General features: G+C 41.0%; 2 protein-coding genes across 3 annotated transcripts in view; both read left to right on the forward strand.

The window, feature by feature from the left end:
- The window catches only part of scube1 (signal peptide, CUB domain, EGF-like 1), a 647,001-nt gene that overhangs the window by 297,829 nt on the left and 327,987 nt on the right, over positions 1-21,185 (forward strand). The gene's annotated exons all lie outside the window — the stretch shown is intronic.
- mpped1 (metallophosphoesterase domain containing 1) overlaps positions 1-21,185 on the forward strand; it is a 139,748-nt gene that overhangs the window by 51,608 nt on the left and 66,955 nt on the right. For both annotated transcript variants that reach the window (XM_050036089.1, XM_050036090.1), the window contains exon 4: positions 4,623-4,848. In XM_050036089.1, the coding sequence (XP_049892046.1) occupies positions 4,623-4,848 (226 nt within the window). The remainder of the gene's footprint in view (positions 1-4,622; positions 4,849-21,185) is intronic.

Below are 21,185 nucleotides of genomic sequence, written 5' to 3' on the forward strand. Positions count from 1 at the left end.
TGGCACCTTTCCTGCTGAGCTTCCACTGAGAAGCTATCACAGTCGTCATTAAGGCTGCAGAGGAAAGAAATGTGGTCTGATACGTTTGTAGCATTTTTGAAGGTGATATGAGATGCATTTAAACAAGATTTGTACATGCTGGAAATGAACAGCCTGAGATGGCTATGTAATAAATGCAAGTTAATTTTAATGTAGTCTTAAAACTGCACTATTTAGATATTTACATTAACAGAGGCTCAAATGATGAAGTGGAATGTAAGAAGGGTCATTCATTGTGACAAATCACAGAGAATTATCACTAGACTCTTCAGTTCTGTTCTGTATCACAAAGCTTATTTTTTTCTTTGTTTTTTTTCTTTTGACGTACAAATTAAGCAGTTAACTACAGAGCCAAATGCTTTACTTGGTGGAGACCAATGCATAGCTAAAACGAAAGTTAATACTTCATCAGGTGGACACAAGAATGACTACAAATGCGTGTTAGTGAGCATTTCTCCTTTTCCAAGATAATCCTTTCATCTGACAGGTGTGGCATATCAGGATGCTGATTAACAGCAGCATTACTACACAGGTGTGCCTTGGAATGATCACAGTATAAGGACACTCTAAAATGTGCAGTTTGATCACACCACAGTAGGGCTGCCCCTGACTAAGAATTTTCTTAGTTGACCTAGCTAGGTCTAGTTAGTCGACTAGTTGCCCGCAGGTTTACGATATTAATTTGATTTTGAAATTCTATATTTTGGGCAGGGCAACACAATAGTTTGAGTTCAAGGTCTGAGAAAGAATAGTGTAAGTAACATTGTTAACACTTTGCTACATTACAGAGAAATACAAAACCGTACTAATGAACCTTAACTGATATAGGCCTATATTTTATCTACAATCACACATCACACACTGAGCGAACTACTTGTTAATTACGCTATCGGCAAAGCAATAATGATTGTGCTAAGCGGCTAATGGGCATGTAGCTACTTAAGTGTAGCTGATGTTATCATCTGATACATCATCTTTGTAGTCAACGAATGATGGGCAAATGAATGCCTGCAGTTTACATATCACCTTGGGTTTGTCCTCCACCTTCTCAAAATGATCCCACCCTTTGGATTTTCTGCCTGACATGTTATTAACTAGCTCATATAATAACCACAGGTACCAGCCCTGTAAATTAATGTGACTCCTGTCTGACTGCTGAGCGTGGCCACTTCCTGTGTCTGTCCTTTCAAATTAAATTCTCACATGGTCCATTCAAATGGCTCATCCAGATCCAGTTGGTCAAAATCGGGTAAAAATTCAGCCATGACTACTCCAAACAGACTTTGTAAGGTCAGTCCAGTGGTTACTTCCTGCAACAACTCAAATCTGACGAGACGTGAGATTTCAGAGCCAGACTTTCACTCTCTAAATGTTTTGACTTGCCACAACAAACATGTCCGAATTTTTACCCAATTTTGACCAACTGGATCTGGATGAGCCATTTGAATTTGATGACCACCCGTATTTATTTGAACACGGAGTACACGGACATACACGGATGTAGAGCTCATTGAAACTGAAGAGCGGACGAGGAGAGAGAGGGAGCAGTGTTACTTCGGTAGCACATATACTAAAATTGCAACAGGCAGAGGAACTTGTCCTAATCCAGCTAAAGGTAAACACAGACGTTCATTTCTCATTTCCGTTATTTTGTCGGATAATTATACTAACAATCCAAGCCCATCTGTGTGGAAAAAATGCACTTTTAGTGGCCGTATTTTGACGTTGTTTGACGTTGTCTGAGTGCCCTATTATTTAATATAGCGCGCGCTCATGGGCTGCAGGCAGGTCAGCCCTAGCTTCGTACTGGAGAAATGTCAAATATTGAACATCCTATCACTCATTTAGACAAAAGTAGATCGGAAAATAGGTCCCAGGTTGAAAAAAACATTAGTTCCCCTTTAAACCTGTGAACGATAGCAGCAACAACAAAAATGCTGCATTTAATTTTTTGTTCAGTGTATTTAAGGTTGTAATCTGTGAAGAATATATGGTGTTTCCACTTACATTATGTTCTTACCCACCAATAACAATACAAAGATTAATAAAAATGTGTCAATGTTTTAATAGATTGAGACCAGCTTGTTGCGAAGTGAGTCTGGACTAACACAAAACGTGTTTCTACATCTCATCCCTGCAGCTGCTTCACAATAAATACCTTCAGTAATACTTCTTTGCTTCTTGCTTTGATTTTGTTAGATTTCCACCAGCTGGAAGGCTTTTATAGTAAAGCAGCTGCAGGCATGTGACATACAAAGCACAAGGAAATGTTTGTGGTAGCCTGAAATGCTAATTTACCGTTAAATAAAAGTGAATCTTAATTTCTATTTGTACATTTTTACTCAGTTGAAAGTTTTTTAGTTAGACATTTTACTGTGGCAGTCTCTGAATATCTCCAAACCTTTCTTTTTTAAAATCTCGTACAGAAAGTTTTGCATGGATTGGTGCCACATGAGGTCTTGAATTACTGAAATTACCAGTCCTGTTAGGAGCTGCACAAAAGCTGAACATTGTTAAAATCTTTCCAGGTATTTTGTGCAGTGCATTCCAAGTTTTTGGGTCCAAAAGTGTCATGTTTACTTGCCTATTTCTGTATTTCCTTTCCTATTAAATTTCTCAATATTTGTGTGAAAAATAGAGAGAGGTAAATATTGGTCTTCAGGACCCACAATGCAGAAGCACAGTGATGATGCTGCTTTAGACATTCAGAGAACATGGGGGGATTTTATGCATTTTTTGGTAAAAAAAAAGAAGAAAAAAAAGACAGCCCCATTACCTTCAGTACTTTGAGAAAGAAATACAGGCGCTCTGCAGGCTTTAATAAGAATTTGATCGAAAATAATGATTGAATTTTTATTTTAGAGCAAATATTCCTTCAACCTTGGTTTATCTAGGAACGATACTTCAAATGCCAAAGTCTGACGAAAAGCAATCGAAAACATCTTTTGATTGTGCGGTGGCGTGTGTGTGTGTCCGTGTGCCTTTTGTGGAGGTGCAGCCCCTCATTTACGGGGCTTTTTTGGTGTCTGCTTGACAACTAAACACAAGCCCTTCTGCCAAACAAATGGGAGCTGTGTTGGGGAGAGGGGGCGTCCCCGGCCCAAACTGCAGAGACGGGCACTCTTTGACAGCTGCTTTCATCTTGTTATTATTCCTCCTTCACACTCAAGGATTTTTGGGCTTCCTAAAGTATTTCTGTCGCTCTCTCCTTCCTCTCCCTCCCTCTATCCCCCCACTCTTTCTCTCTTTCTGTCACCGGGCTGTGATTGGCTGTTATGACAGGGCCGTCGCCGGGCTGTCAGCCTCTTCTAAAGCTCAGTTTAATTACTCCTTTTCACTAACATGACACGTTCATGCACAGATGCATGCAAACTCGCACACATGAGGGAAAGTCACTCACAAACACACATGCTGACACACAAACCGATGTGCTCAGCTGCACGCCATGCCGTCCTAGCAGTATTTAAAAAAAAAAAAAAAAAATTCCATGGTGATTGAACTCACCGTCAGCCACTCTACCTGACAAAGCAGACCCCCAGATGTTTGTCAGTGTTGGCTCTCTGTTTCCTCAGCAGAGCTTTGAAAACATCATGTAGATTTGTGAAGGGCCGGCTGCCGCTGGGTTTGATGGGCACAGATCGATTGTGCGCCCTGCTGTGCCAGGCTCTGAATAGCCAATTAAAGCCATTGAGACAGAGGAGAAAATGGGGGGTGATATGAAGGAGTGGGTGTTTGATTAGAGGAGGATGATGAGAGAGAAAGGGGGAAAGATGCGGCGGCGGTTGCCATAGCCCGTAAATGTTTAATATTCTGCATCGTAAACTTCACAATGATCACTCTTTCTGATTTCCCTCCTCATCATTCCTCCAGATAAAGATTCCTTGACGGATGCATTCAGCCATGCTTCCATAAACAGAAGACAGCAGTGTACTGGGTTGAGACCTTGACTGATGGAGGGAAGCTAAGACAGATGTACAGATTTGCTAGAAATGAAGGGAAAGACAATGAGAAAGCCATGTCGCATGTGAATGCCAAGAAGTCTGGGATGAGTTTCATATCCAGTCCTCAATTTTCCCTCTCCTCCTTGTCCCTCCCCACTCCGTCTGCCACCCGGCTCTCCTTCGTTTCCTTCCTCTCACCCCTTCCCCTACATCTCCCCTTTCCATATCCTTCCATTTTCTATTTCTATATATCCTTCTTTCCTTGTCTTTTCTCCTTTGCTTTTCTTTCATGCCTTTACCACTTTCACCTCCTGCTTCCTAATTCTGCTTCCTAATTCTCACCTCTACTTCTCCTCCTCTCATCTTTTCTTCTATGCCCTCTCTATCCCCCTCTCTATTCCCTCACATAATTCAACTTCATACCTCCTGCTTTGTTCACCCTCATCTGACTTTCTTCATCAAATTTTGCCTCCTCTCTCCTTTCTCCTTGTCACTCCCCAATCACTCCCATCTTCTCTTTTTTTCATGTTCCTTGCTTCTCCTTAAGTTTTTCTATCATTATTTTCCTCCTTCCCTCCCCACTTTCTCCCCATCTCTTTCCTTTTGTTCACCTCTCTACTTCCCCCTCTCCTCTTCTTCCAGGTACCCTGCCCTATGACATCAAGATAGTAATCGCCGGAAATCATGAGTTGACCTTCGACCAGGAGTTTATGGCTGACCTGATCAAGCAGGACTTCTACTACTTCCCTTCTGCCTCCAAGTTGAAGCCTGAGAATTATGAGAACGTCCAGTCGCTGCTCACCAACTGCATCTATCTGCAGGACTCTGAGGTCACTGTGCGGGGCTTCAGAATCTACGGCTCCCCCTGGTGAGTAACCTCTGCCACTGCACTACACACGAGCCAATGCCTTGTACTTCAAACATTCTTCATTGAGGTTTCACTTTGATGCGACATTTATTGGCATCAGCTTCTAAGAAAATACATTCATATTATCAAATTGCACAATATTTTTGCCTTATGTTTCAAGGTTGCACTTTGCAACCTAAATTTCTTTCCGATAGTGTCTTGTATGAGAGAAATGGTCAGTGACACATTTTGGTAGCCATTGTTGATTAATCCAGATGTCTATGTCTGGAGTGCTTGCTTGTTTTTAGTTTTTAGTTTTTTTCTTTCTGTGCGCAGAAAACATTTACCACAGGTAAAAAACAACAAACTTCTGAAAAAAAAATCCCTCTTAAGGTCAGCACGTACTCATTGTCTTGTAGCACTGCACCCTTTGCTTGCGTCATTTGACGCTCATATAGCATGCATCAGAAATGTCATACAGATAGATGAGCTTCAACCCAAGGAAAATAGGAGAATGGCAGATCTTGATGCATTTTCCCTTTCACCAAAAACTATAGCTGCCGATCTTTTGGTGTGTGATGCTGTGATTATCGTTTCTCCCCATTCTCTGCTGTATTGAGCTTGGTGCCTCCTTGTGGGGAGTGAAGATGATATTCAACCCTCCCATAAAAATCCATTATTGGTTTAAAAGATGTGCTTTTCATCCAGATAAAGGTAACATCTAAACAAGTTTATATTATTATTTATCCAAACCACTTGTATCCAGATATTGTGGGATGGTTAAGCCGTCTGACTATGGTACAGGTTTATTGTGTCAAAAGCTAGTTTTATAACCATTATTTTAGTTCTGTGTTAATATTTCACATATTCCTAAATTAAGTAGTGTTTAGTCAAATAACCACATGGCAAATGAGAGGCTAGCAATCCAACACCAGAAAAAATGTTGGCATTGTATGGTTCTGCAAACCACTTATATGTTACATTTGTACGTTACTATACATACTATACTAATATGTTGAAACTTTCAACAGCACCGTGGTTAATGTGTGGTTAGGTAAAGGCACAAAAAACACTTAGCTATGGTTAGGAAAAGACCATGTGTGGGCTGTAAATGTCTGGTTTAGGGGGCACAGTACAGCCTGGAAATGCAGCGATGTCTGAGTAAAAAAAGACAACAACAAAAAACTTTCTAAGGCACTTTCCCAGCAGAAAACCCAACAATGGCTCAGCACTGTTCCCAGTGGAAAAACAGTAACAGATCACTGAAAAACAGCCACATGTGGTGCCTTAAAATCTGCTGGAAAAACAGCAACAGGTCACTAGAACACAATTGGTTTTGTTATTTGTTGGTCTGGAACAGTGGTCTGCAGCTTGGCAGGCATCTCTCCTGTGTGCCACACCATCCACCATCCCCTCCACCTCCAGATGACAAAGACAGCTCATACACAATGTTACTTTATAACCCTTTTCCACCCAAATTAGTGCATTTATGCAAATTTCTTAAACACAGGATAACCTGCTAATAATAGGCTATAGACTTCTTTCCCATTGCCAGTAGAACAGAGGTTTTTTTATGTGTCACATTTGATGTCAAGGGCAGGCTGGAAAACAGGTAAGTAAACAATAGAAAACAGCATGGAGACCTGTGAAAACTTAATGGTGGTTACTTGCTTTTATATAGCTCTTACTAATTCAGTCTGTCTGTCAAACTCTGTGCCGGCTAATTTGGGTCAATGTTTGAGCACTGTTTGGGCGGAGATGGATGGTAATTTGTGGTGGCACGTCATTGTATCTCGCCAGTTAAGGGGCTAAAATGAGCATATTCAGCAGGCTGTTGTGTCTACATAACTTCCGATTACAACTGGAGTTGATGAATACCTGTAGCTACTGCAGAGTCATTAGATCTAGGTGTGAATGCTGATTTAAACCTTTCACATTATATTAAATGGCCAGATGTTCGTGGGTTGTTTTGTGCAGTGGAAAAGGGTCCTTAGAAACGATTATTGAAGCATATAGAATGTGGAAATGTAACATATTTGTGGTTTACAGAAACATCATTTTTTTCTGCTGACTGGGCCAGAGGCTAAGTTGTATTCCACTGTATAAAATCCGTACGCATTGCACAATGCGTTGGGGATAAATTGAGGCAGTAGTGGCCCAGCAGCCCATTTTTGCCATGGGCTCTATTGCAGGGTAATACGGCCATGTCTTGATGCCAAAGTAAAAATGTTGATATCGTGACAATGTGCTCCTACTGTTCTCTCTTTTACTTTATTTGTGCATCTTTGAATCACTGAAATTAATAATTTATTTGCTTCTTTATTTAACTTGGACTTACACTGCTTTCTATTATTCTAACGTAACTCCTTGTGGACAGGCTGCTGCTTTTCCAGTGTGTGTGTGTGTGTGTGTGTGTGTGTGTGTGTGTTTTGGGGACAGACTCCCAGGGGCAATGTTTCAGTGTGTATGTGTGTTTGTGTGCGTGTGTATGTGTGCCCCCAGTGCTGGGTAATTGGTTTGCTGTGATAGCAGGGTCCCCTGAGTTTATTGCTCAAGCCACTGCAGAGAGCTGCCTGAGGTGGACCGACAGGAAGATGAAGATAGAAAAGAAGAAGGGACAGACGAGGAGAGGGAGGGAGAAAAAGTGAAACGGGCAGGAGACAAAGGAGTGATATACAAAAGAAGGAAGAGGTGGTGACGGATGAAGAGAAAGAGACAGACAGACAGAGGGAGGGAGGGATGGAGATTTAGGAGGAGATGATTTTATTCAGATTCACCGGCTGGCCCTGGCTGGTGTAATGGGCACATGAGGTGACGAGTGTGTGTGTGTGTGTGTGTGTGTGTGTGTGTGTGTGTAAGAATATCTCTGTCTGAATGTGTGCTGTGGGTTTGTGAGTGTGTGCACTAGTGTGTGCTCTCACTTGCTTTGGACTACATGCTGGCGTGCATGTGTGTGTGTGTGTGTGTGTGTGTGTGTGTGTGTGAGCCTCGGGTTGTGTTCCTGCAGCGCAGAGGGGCTCCAGCTGGAGGCTCCGTGTGCCCCCCCCTCTGCACTGTCTGCTCCCCTCTTCCCTCTTTCCTTCTCTTTCCTTACCTCCTTCATCTATCTGTCTCTGCTTCCTGACATTCTTCATTCTTACCTTCTCCCTCTGTCCCTCTCCATCTGTCCTTTGCTCCTTGCCTTATTCAATTATCCCTTCTTCTATCCTTCTTTCTTCTCCTTTTCTTCCATATGCAAATATCTCCACCTCCTTTCCTTCCTCCAACAGTAAAGTCCTATGTCCTCTGCTCCCTAAACTCTCTCGCTCCTTCCCACCTTTTCCCACCCCTGTCCCTCACCTCCCCAATCACTTCATGGGCTCTGCATGTACATGGATGACACACATAGCAGCCACCTCCTCCACCACATACTCCACTCTCTGGCAGGAGTAGTGGGATGGTGCCTTTTTCCAGTCCCTCCGTCGCCATGGTGATGCCAGGCTGGCGCTGCTTTATGGCCCGTGGATTTCTATAACCCCCCCCCCCCACTATAACCACTATCACCATCACCTCCACTACCCCGAGGTGCTACCCAACTGTCTGTCTGTCTGACCGCCTGATTATCTGAGGGCTTATCAGTTGTCCGTCTGTCAGTCTGGACCTGAACTAATAAGAAGTGACTCTATTTTGACTCTATTAAGTGATTCTAATTTCTGACTTTAAGGTACGCCATCTTAAATTGATTGCCTTTAATTTACAGCACCGTAACCTAGGTTAACAGATGAAAAAACAAAAACAGGTAAAGTGATTTTACCCACTTCAAGTGTTATCCCGTGATTCAATGGCTGGTCATAGATTGTCAGCCTCATAGATCTTTAAGAGACCTGCTACCCTTACTAGTAGGTGCTGTCCATGTACGGAGGAGACTGGAGTTGTGGATGGGTCAAACACACAGGACTTTTACCTGGGACAAGGGGGTTCATGTCTCGTATGAAATCCAAAGACAGCGTTGGCTTATTTAGCTGATGTACATGTTTCACAAGATGCATCATGTCAAGAAGACCTGTCATGATAATTGTTATTATTTTTTGACTTATCATACGATATAAGGACATGACCTTAATCATTTTGCTTACCTTGATATTGACTTTTTTGTTGACACACGTTTCATCACATAAGAATGTCACCAACATTTTAGCCAACATGATGCCAGAATAAACAGTAGGGTTTTCTCCATCATTTGAAGACTTGGGTGCAGAAATCCTTTTTTTTTCTCTCCACCTTGTGTACTTGCTTGAGTCCAAAGGGAAAAAAACACTTGAAAGACAACACAGTGTAGCTTACCGTTAGCCTGCAACTGCACTGGAAGACACACAATCCTTATAGTCGTTAGCTTGCCAACCCTTGGCAACAAGACAAAAGTCCATCGTTTGTAGTTTTACCGTCCAACTACTTCATCCTCCACTCCATAAATCTAGCAGCAAAGTGCCCGGCTCCAAGGACGTCCATCCACAGGAGCCCACTGTAGCACACCAGCCAGATTATGGAGGTAACTGCGGGGTTTCAGGACCTTCATTAAGTTTGTCTGTTAGTCGCAAGAGGCATTGATCGGTTTTGTTTTTGTTTGCCAAATTTTACAGTAAGTCCCATATTGAGTAATTTTGGGCTACTCCTATAAAGGTATTCCATACTTTCTTGTATGTATTAACAGGTGTTGATTACTTTTAAAATAATATTTATAACATTTTTTCATGTTTTTCACGATTATAATATCTGAATATTCTTGAGAATTACAAGGTGTGTTGAAAAGGTGTATTTGCATTATTGTGCTATTATATTATCATTATATCAGTGGCCTAAAATGGTCTCAAAATGACAACAATACTGTTTGTTGCAAGTAATTCTGGGACAATACATCGTCCAACAAAGTAGTTATCATGATAGGTCTAGCATTGAGTATGGTTACGTTATGTTACAAACATGCTTATTTTACCCCCAGACTATTTTCTTTTAAAGCTGACCACAGAGTATTGGCTTTTACCGAGGAGACTGGGGTTCATGTCTTGTGTGAAACCAAAAGTCAGTGGTGACTTATTTTAACTGAGGTACATAAGTTAGCCCATTACATCATGTAGGCAAGGTTACGTTATGTAACAAATGTACTTAAATTAACTAAAACCATGATTTTGTTGTACAGACCTAACCATGTAGTTTTGGTGCCAAAACCAAACAAAACCAAAAGTGAACCCTGACAAAACTGTTCTTGATACCAACTCACTCTGACGCTACTGGTAGGTGTAGCAGGCCATTTATGAGACTGATAATCACTGATAACGGCCAATCAATCAAGTGATAACTACCAAAATGGATGGTAACTGTAGTAATGTGATGAAAACAGGAAATAATTTAAGATTGGTAACATCACTTTACATAGAATATGATACTTTTCTTGGATATCATCAGGGTTTGTTAGCATTTTACCAAATCCATACTCAATATCAAAATTGTCAGTTGATCTGTGTCCTTCCAAACCCCTGACATAATCTATTTAGGTTTGACTTTCAACATTTATAAGTAACTAAAGTTGCATGTAACAAGAAGAAATTCCATTTTTTTCACTCTGTTGTCACATACACACAGGCCCTCAATACACACATGCACAAGCAGGACCTATACATGCACTACATGGGAGATGCAAGAGCGAGGGGGGCTACTCATGATCAAGCGCCCCGAGCAGTTGGAGGTACAGCGCCTTGCTCAAGGGCTCCTTGGTGCAGACATCTATGTTCCCCTCAGGATGAATTTTAGTAACTTTGGTAATTCTCTTACTTTTCATTTAGTGCCATAATCAGGTCAGTTTAATTTGTCCAATACTCTGGTTTATGCTGAAATACTTTTAAAACTTTAAAACATTCAAATCAACCTCAGCTGTACTGTATGTTTGGTGCTAATTACCTGTGCCAAAGAGGTTATGTTTTCAGTTTAGATTGTATGTTGGCAGGATTACAGAAAAAAAAACCTTAAAAAAAACCTACTGGCTGATTTTTATGAAATTTTAGGGAGGGTGTAGAATTGACCGAGGAAGAACCCATTAAATTTTGGAGCAGATCTGACTCACTGGCTAGCAGAGGGTCCATTAACCAGAGAACAGCCAAAATTTAATTTTAGCTGTGACGGAATTGCGGTCAATCAACTAAAGCTGATATAATCCACTGCCGTCATTTCAACTGGCAAAAGTGACCATAAGCAGTAGCCAAAAAAGAGAATCCTGCTAACCTGAATATTTTCTACTCTGCTCACTGTGAATTAAAAGAGAGGGGAGAGATATAAGGTTCAACAAGAGAGGAAGGGAGGGATGGAGAGAACAAGGAATGAAGAAAGAAGGAAGGGGCCAGTAGTCTGTCCGTCTGTCCGTCTATCGTCCTCTTTTTTTCTGCTTCCTGTCTTCTGATTGGCTGTCTGTTTCCTTACAGTATGTCTGTCTCTCGCCTCCTCCTATTCTCCATCTCTTGTCTGCCACTGTCTTCATAGCTTCCTAACTCTTCTTCCTCCTCCATCCCTCTTTCCATCTGGCTTCATGGGCCGTTTACTCATTTGCTCTGCCATCCCTCACTCCTACTTCATCCCCTCTGTTTTCTATCTCTCGTTCTCCACCACAGAGGTAGTGTGATGCTGTGTGCCTCTCAGCGGGCCCTTCCAGTCCATCCCACGCCTGAATCAGTCTCACACACACATGCAAACACATACACACACACACACACACACATATATATATGTACCACATATACCCATCCTAACCCCCTCACCATCCCAATACAAAATTAGATCGTGATTTCTCAGTTTGCCTCAAACCTTCCAAATTTGTCACTGCATGCATCGGCGGAGCAGAGAGATGGCGTGGGGGGCACTGCTCCGCTCCTTCCTCTTGACGCTAATGTGAGTTTACAAGTCATTTGTCACGGATGTATCGCACAGCCCCCCTCTGTCTTAGAGCTAAAGGGACACGGAAGGAAAACTGTACACAAAACTCGCAGCCCCTGACACTGCAAAGAATCACCACACAGCAAAAAAAAAAAAAAAGTGTGCAGAAGGTGTATGGCTGCAGTCTGCGACATGGCTGCATACAGACTGACATTGATTGGACAATTTTGATGATGTAATTTGGCATCATCAGGACATACTTGGGGGAAATCAAATTCACAACAGGTCATGCTGCACTTTAATGCTTCTTATGGGTACATTTTTGTTCTCTGTTGTCACAAAGAGCTCACAAAGAAATGACTGATTATGAAGATTTTTAGTATGCTGACAGTGAAAATCACTGCTCATTATTAATAAAGACAGACAGGTAGAGACAAGACAAAAAGGAGTTGTCTTGTAGAGCAAAATGACAGCGAGTTATTACCGTGATGTCACACTCTTTTTAAAGAGCTCAACACACCACTGTTTAAAATTCTTTTGACTGTCTGACTGATTGAACCAAACACAGTCTGCTTTGAGGTCCGACTGTTTGGTCCACTCTAGGGTTCTGATTAAGAGCTTTCACACCAGCCTGAACAAACTAACCAGACAAATGCACCAGAGATCGATTAAACCAAACCAAACAGATTCAGGGTGAGAGTACCCTAAGGAATCACTCCAGCCAGACAAATCCTACAAGTGCACCAGACTGCAAGAAACAACTGTGTCCTAATTTAATTCAACACTACATACATCCATTCATTTTTATCCGCTTATAAAGGGCCAGGTAACGGGCAGCAGGCCAAGCAAAGAACAGTGTTCCCAGGCCAGAACATCAACATTACATCCTACCTGTAATTTAACACAGGTTTTAAATATGCCAGTTAAGTAGATCAAAAAGTCAGATCTAAATCTGATTTTCTGAGGGTGGTGTTGATGTGAACTATGCTACTACTGCTGCTGCACAAAGTTAAACCAAATTTGGTATGGTGGTGAAAACAACTCAAAAACACCTCAGAGGATTAAAAATATACAGAGATAAGTGCTTTGTATTCGACATCGATATGTTTGTTTTTGTGAAATTTGATTGGCAATGTCTTTTTAAATGTGTTTTGTGTATACTGGCACATATATCATTTCCTTTTAGCAGAAATGATGAACTAACTGCAGAAACAGTAAACTCTGAAAATTAGCATATTATTTATTGACATCCAGACATCCAGAGGGAGCTCGGAGTAGAGCTGCTGCTCCTTCGCGTCGAAAGGGGTCAGTTGAGGTGGTTCAGGCATCTGATCAGGATGCCTCCTGGGTGCCTCCCATAAGAGGTTTTCTTGGCACGTCCAACTGGTAGGAGGCCCCTGGGATGACCCAGAACATGCCGGAGGATTATTTATCTCATCTGGTCTGGAAATGCCTCGGGACCCCCCAGAATGAAAACCTTGGAAAACCTTGCTGGGGAGAGGGACGAAAGGAACGAAGGGAGAAACTTGCTTAGCCTACTGGCCCTGTCACATGGCCCTCTGAACTCTCTCCAGATGCCTGAGCTCCTTACCCTATCTCTAAGGCTGAGCCTAGCCACCCTTCAGAGAAAACTCATTTCGGCCACTCATATCCACAATCTCATTCTTTTGGTCATATTGGTTATGAAAAAAACTAATTGCCCCATGTGACAGATGCTGCCTAACTGGCAATGAGTCCTAAGAAAAGCATGGAACATAAGAAAGTGGACAATGTACCAATACCATCGTATTTCAGGGTAGTTATTAACAAGCTAGCTAACATTTGGTAGCAGCCTTGCTTTCCATGTCCTTCATGTCAGACACTGCCCACATTCAGCATCAGTATCACCTTCACAGGCGATCACTGGTGTGCATTCACTCATGTGAAGCTGTGTCAGTACTGGCTAGAAGCAGTTGTATTAATGGTAATTATGACTATTGAAGAAATATGCCAAATATTTCTGTAGGTCAACCTACAACCACCTGTACACACTGCTACCATAACTCCGTTCAACATATCCTCATACAACAACACAGTTTGTATGATATCTAACAAATTAGTACCCCAAGAAGCACGTTACATACTTAATGTAAAGTTGCGTACTCAAAGGTATGTAGGCTAGGTTTACCATTAAAACACAGTTTGGTGTCTTTAAGTTTAGTCAAGTACAGTTATGTAGGTTAAGTTTAAGAAAAGAATAATGATGACTTCATACCTTGACTCACAGTTCACTTGGTCTCACATGGTTCCAAACACCACTCTTCCAAAGTTAGGGTCAGGATTAGTTAGGTACCTAAAGAAAATTAACATAGGTCAGATTAAAGGGAAATAAAGTTGCATAGCTCAGGTTTAGGAAAGGAAACATGCTGACAACATGCCTTAAAAGGACTCAAAGGTCACTTGGTTTCACACGGTTCTGAACACCAGTCTCCCAAGGTTAGGGTTAGGGTTTGTTACATACTGGGAGCCAGTAGATGCAGTACAGCCATCAAAGGATATCAGGCTAGACCTACTTGAATTGCTTTACCTGTTGGAAGAATAGAATCTGTGTGGCATGATGAATGAACATTGGGCTAAATCTGCAATGACAGCTGTCACAATACAGGTGCTATTATTATTCTCCCCACTTGAATTTAATATGTTTATTTGAGGATTTTGAGTATGTAACATAGGTACACTGCTGCTGTGATAGTATTTGTAATGGAAATCACTATGTAAGAATTTTGATCTTGTTAACCTGTACTTGCAATTTTTTTTAAACTATGGCACACCAGAGTCTACCAAAGTCTGATACAAAATTAGCCTAGCGTTAGTGACATAAATAAAAGCTCCATTATATACACCTAGTTTAGGGGGAAAAAAACATCAATTAAGTGTATAGGTGTGCAGAGGCTTTGATTTATTTGCCGAGCAAACACAGTCCAGCAAGTCCAAATCTTTTCCAGAAATAACAGTAAACAACAGGAGCAACGCAACACATGAAAAATGTTCTGTGGCTATATTTAGGCTATCATTTTTATGGGATATCAACTTCCTCCACCAAAGAAAACGTCTTATATTTACTCTCTCAGTGGGCCTTTAAGACTTATATTCCTTACACAAAGAACAAATAATGATGCCAGTGGGGTGAGAGATTCCCAGTTGTTCCCAGCGTATTACCCATTATTTCACTCTTTTTTTAGAAAGTAAAGTGTAAAAGCATCCTGTGCTGCAGATATGTTCACTTGTAAAATTAAAGGATACAGCCATGTATGACTGTAAATGACAAGTTCAGATGGAGAATTTTGGCACAACTGTACAGCATACTGTAGATGAGAGCACTCCAGCATTGTCATACCATTTTTTTAAGCATAGAATTAGAAGGTATTATCTGTCTCTCATTTCTTCATTAAAATTGATCTCCATCTCTCTATTACTGGACAGAATAGTGCTTTAAAAAAGCAACTTTTGAAATTAAATATTCACACAGAAAGTACATAATAGTTTCACCAGCTGGTATCACAGATCTTGGATGCGCAGGATCTCAGAACTACTCTCTACTCATAATTTAGCAACTAAGATTCTCGGCAGCAGAAACCAATCTGGCAACCTCGGCAGATTACATCTGAGTCATTATAATAATGAGCTGCATGGCCGGGACACGCAGCTTTGCACATTCATGGATCTGCTCCTCTATGAGCACAAACACAGCCATGAGTATGAGCGTCTCGCTCTGTGCAATTTTTTCATCAGCAGCCAATTAAGAACAAACTCATGTCTGATAGGAATCGTCTTCTCTTTATTACAGTGATTCATTCTTTAAATACACTGTATATATATCATTGGAATTTCAGGTAGTGCAGTACATTACCTAAACAAGGTCCCATCCTGTATAGAATTTTTATAGCAGAAAATATGCTTAACACTTGACTTGTTCAACTTTATGATCCTAAAAATTGCATTTATATTCATGGCTATGCAGGTGTACATTTTTACTTTGTCAACTCTGACCGTATATGGCACTTAAATTATTTTCAGAGATTCTCCATAACAGAAAATTAACCAGCAGCAGCTATTGATAATCAAGTAAGTAAAGCCAGTAACGTGGGCTTTGGGATTTATGATGTGCATTTTTCACTATTTCCCAACAATCAATCTGTTTTCATAGAAAGCAGTCATCAGATATATTGATAATGAAAATAATTATTGGTTAAAGCCTTATAGTCATGCTGTTCTCTGCACTGTTTTCCTAGGAAAAGTGATGCACCAAAATTTGTAAATATTCCACCTAATGACGAACCAGTAATTCGTGCAAAACCATGTATTTTGGAAGGCTGTGATCACATGACCAATGTGCTAAAGAAGGAGGCGTTTCAGGAGGCAGGGTGGTGCATTGGTCACAAAACGCAGGACTTTCCCCAGGGGACCGGAGTCGTGTGAACTCTGAGTAAACTTTGAACCATTTGAAGGTACGTCTTCTCCATGTTTCTTTTCCTAAACTTAACCTTAATTAGGTAACTTTATGTTCACGACGTAACGCCATTCTTTGGGCACTAATTCCTAAGATATCATTTGAACCATTGTATGAGGATATGTATACAATGAAATAATAATACCGTGGAGAAAAATTGACAGACATGACATGACATAGATGTTTACTTACTTTTGTAAGTGATCTTAACCCAAACCATGATAATTTTAAGTGAGCCAAATAGTTTTATTGCCAAAACCTAAAGTGTTGCTGAAACTATTATTTTGAAAATATACGAGTTGGGCGTGAGAACATGTTGATTTAAGTGGTGCAAATGTTGAACTAATTATGATATTATGTGGAGCCAACTGATATGGAGTGAACCTGGGTCTTAGGTCCCTGGGGGTCCTGGGCTGTGGATGTTCAGACTGAAAACAGGCACCAGTCACCATTGCATCATAAAATATTATCCAGGCCCAGTTTGAGTAACGATGTAAGAGTCTGAAGACTTGTGAGACACCAGAACAAAAACACAGTAGTTTATAACACTGAACAGTTACCTCAGCGGCAATTATTGTATCCTTTGTCATGATGATTGTGAGGTAAGGATTAGAATGACAGGCTTCACATTACAAAGTCATGGGTTCTTGTATAAACCGCAACACAGCATCATCTTCTGTGTTGCCTTGTGGTGTCTCGGCTGCTCTGGACTGGCCTCCTTCAAATGAACAACAAGGCTCAAGTCTATTTGAATGCAGCCTCTTAATAATCTCCAACTTTCCTATACTTCTGATTTAATTCTGAGGCTTTAAAAATGAGGTTAGCACATAAATACAATGGCACTGAATTTAAACATGATTCAAATTATGGCTGGGCGAGCACAAATGTCATTCTGACATACACCGATCAGGTACAGCATTAAAACCACTGGTTAGGTTAGTAACTTTGATCATCTCATCACAATGCAAAGTGTTTCTGGAAAAAATATGGTACAGGCAATAAAAAATAGCTTGATTGTATTTAAAAAAGCTCAGGAAGTTCCTAAACAGCTGGTAACTGTTACTCAAACAGGAGGAAATAGTGTTTTTGTTGGGGACTATTTTCAGCAGTGGATTAATCCACATTTTGTGCTCTAAGTGGCAGCAGGATGGTGTATGTGGGATTGAGTCAAAATAAACTACTGTCTGTGTTCATGGTAATGACGGAACACGTCACCCAGTGCAACAGTGTGGCTCATTTATGTGTATTCATTAGTTTTTGGACAAGGATGGAGCTCTGTCACACAGAGGAAGATATATCAGACTTTGATACACACACCATACCTGGCAGTAGATACATTTGTTGATTTGGGTCTTTTCATGGGAAAAATGTAGAGTATCACCAGCCTTATCCTTTTAAAATTTAGCCTATTTTCCAGGCGACAGCAGACGTGTAAAACCTTGACAAGAGACTATTTGGCTTGAGGGTCTTTGACAGATGCTTGGAATAATTGAATTTTAGGGGGCAGCCCTAATAACTTTGAAACTAATAGGGTTAGAGACTTGATTCCAAATCCTAGGGGGATGTTTTGTCGGGTCAAGATTTAAGTCTAACTTCAAGGGAGCTGTTCATTGGTTGAGAGTTGTTGTCTTTGAGTACTTTTCACTGTTGAACTCGGGACAAAGGTTGAGTCAGTGGGTTGAGGACAGACAGACAGAAACAGCAAGAGAGGACAGGCAGGGGGCAGATGAGAAGAGCGTCTATATGAGTCTGTATGAAAGGGTTAAGTCTCTTTAAATGTTTATAAAGATGGTCTCTGAGGAATATAAGACAGGCGGGGAGACGGACAGCCTGTTCACAGACACACACACAAACAGACACAGGGATAAGAGAGACAAAGTAGTCTGTTTGTTGATGGGGGATTTGCACGGAGCGACGGGGGAGAGACAGCGAGAGACCCTTTTTTCTTCTTTAAATGAAAACGGCAGAAATGTATCGCTCCCCACTGCTCCGCGTGGAATAATTAAGGACGGAGATGCAAAAGACTCCTTAATTAGATTTTTTAATTATTGAGGATTCACTTCTCCTTCTATAGTGGCCCAATTAAGAAAGCTCATCAAAAACTAAAGAGATGAAGAGAGGCCTCCTCCTCTTCCCTGTCCCCCCTGTCTCGTCTTCCTCCTCCCTCTCTTCCTCCACTCTCTCATTTGACAGAAATGGACTACCTGCGCTCCGTTTGATGGCTTGTCCTCGCTGATGAGCGGGAAATGGAAGGGACTCTTGCCGACTTTAATTAACTTGCTTGTTTTCACGGCCCTGGTGAAAGTAAAGGAGAAAGGAGGGAGAGTGGAGAGGTGGAGAAGGAGAGGTAAAATGCGGCGGTGGCGTGTAAAGCTTTTCCTTTAATGATAATGAGTCTAATGATGGTGGAGATGGCATGAAGGTAAATTGACCGTCTTTCTCTCCTCTGAGCTGTTGCCGTTTGCTTTGTTCTCCCTCTGAAGAGGCAACTCTTCAGAGACAGAGAAGTTTGAGTGATGGAGAAAAAAAATGAATGAGTGACAAATCCAACTTCTCAAAGGACTCTACCGGTGCTGTTGCAGGTTTTAGTCCATTAACTACAAATTGTGTTTGGTTTACATTACTGCCAGCTAAAGCATTCTATCAGATTTCAGACTGATTTCCTTCCTTCAAGGCAGACATTGGTTTCACTTCATTTCAGGGAGCTATGAAAATCAACTTGCAGAAACTGAGGTAGCTAATCCATCAAGGCGAACATTTAGTGGCTTTTGTTTTTCATTGTCATGATGTAGTAATGTGGTTGCAAACAGGGTGCCTGCCATTGCGTTCCAAGGACAGTCTGACTGCGGAAGTGTGAGAAATGGCCACTCAAAAGCCAGGAGTTAAATCCCGAAGACATGCAATAAGCAAATATTGATGCTGTGCAGGGTTTCCCCTACATTCATTTACTTGTGGCGGCCCGCCATAATCAAAACATCTGCAGCCACTTAGCTTTTCTATTTTTGGAGCTGGAGCGTTCATTAGAAGCACTATTGAAATATTTATGTTTGGTTATTGTAGCACCCCACTCAGTACATTTACATGCACAGTTAAGTGGAGCTACGGTTATAGCTTGACTAGTCCATTTAATTGGACTACTGTCCTTGTCCCAAAGACTACTATCCTTGTCCCAAAGACTTCTGTCCTTGTCCCAGTATACAAGCACGGGAGGGGAATCAATTTATTGACCAAAGAATGTCCGACTCTGCTATGATAGGAAGCAATATGCCCCCTTTCAGCTTCCTAGTATTGGACCTTTTTCTGGTTGACCTATTACATCACAGACCAAACAAACAAGTAAGCTACAGTTAGCTAGTGGCAAACTAGTGTCATGGTGGACAACTTTACAACTCTGTACAGTTTGGCTGTTCAAAAATGTAAAAATGCAAAAATGTCTCTGGATGTAGATTTCACGATGTTGTTACTGCCTTCTTCTGTTACGCATTAAATGCTATTCAACTTCTTGGTCAAAGCCCAAGGCGGAAACTGTGGAGCATGCACAAAGCGCCAAGGCCAATTTGGGTTCGATTGACTGTATACATGCAGAAGTAATGCGATTCCCAAGCGCACTGTTTGGGTGTGTTAGTCCGACTTCCAAATTTAATTTAGTATGATTTGGGTCCAACTAACATCTTTACATGTATTTTTAAAGTCCAGTTTTAGTCAGACTAACAATAAATCAATTTTTTGTAATGTCATATAAATGTACTGAGTGTCGGAGCGCACACTGGGCATAGACAGAGCAGCAGAATTTCAGGCGCATTGAAAGTGAAACCTAACCATTCATTCTGCTGGGCCTAAAAGTTTGCATTCACTCACAGCAGCTACTACTCTCATCCATCAACCTGATCTGATCAGCTTGACTGATCAGCAGATCAATTATCCACCCTGCGAGTCGCAAACTGCTGCTGAGGAAAAAATAGGAAACTCATGGAGAGCACTGCCTGTGCTGTGTTCACAGACCCTCAAAAACATCTGAGTTCCGAGAGGAGACACAGAATGATAAAAAGGGACACACAGGCACTTAAAAGGAAAAGAGTTTGCTGTCGCCCCTCCAGTCATCAGCTATCGCCACATTTATACTCTGATTCTGTGTAAAACACTGCTGTGAGAATGATAAATTGATTCTGGCCAGTTCTTGCATTGAAGAGGTTGTAGTTTTGCTGCCAACTCTCAAATCTTGGGTGTTGGAGTTTCATAAAATACTCAGCAGCAAAATTAAAGCATTGGTTATTTGTTCATTTTTTTTCAAATACTAGTTTCCTGTCCAATCATGTAATTGTGTGAATAATCACTGTCCTTTCTGCAGTGGCATAAGTAGTGTAATATTATAGTGCCGAAAAAGCCCTTACACCCTGTTCACAAAGACTGCCTTTTACCTCTCATGAGCTTTTAGCTTTTGGCTGCGTTTGTTTTTAGCACAGAGGTGTGGACTCAAATCCCGAGCTGGGTTCACAAATTTGATGACTTTAGACTTGACTTTACAAAATCAGCAAAGACGGGCAACATGACTTAGACTTTAATACCAATGATTCGTCAACTCAGGTGGACTTGAGCCTTTATAATTGAAAATACTTGATACTTTCCCCAAGCCCAAAGATTAAAAAGTATGTTATTTAAGAACTGTGCCACAAATCAATTCGTTTTCAGAATCAATTAACATTAACGCGATTCATTCCTATCAGGTCCACACTTAACTCCCCACATCCACTTTGTTTGAACCAATCTGACAGCATCCAGTCAAGCTGAAGTTATCTTAATGAGCGCCAGTTTGCATACAAAAAAACTCGGTGTTCAATAAAATGAATGGCAGCATAAAAAACGTGCAGGTTGAAAAATACAAACAGAGATACGGCAATTTCCAACAAAAATGTTTAAACAAATAAATACAAATTTTAGAAAGCATTCATGATTTTTGTAAATTTAATGT

The sequence above is a fragment of the Epinephelus moara genome, chromosome 23 (assembly GCF_006386435.1).
Source record: "Epinephelus moara isolate mb chromosome 23, YSFRI_EMoa_1.0, whole genome shotgun sequence".
Taxonomy (NCBI): domain Eukaryota; kingdom Metazoa; phylum Chordata; class Actinopteri; order Perciformes; family Serranidae; genus Epinephelus; species Epinephelus moara.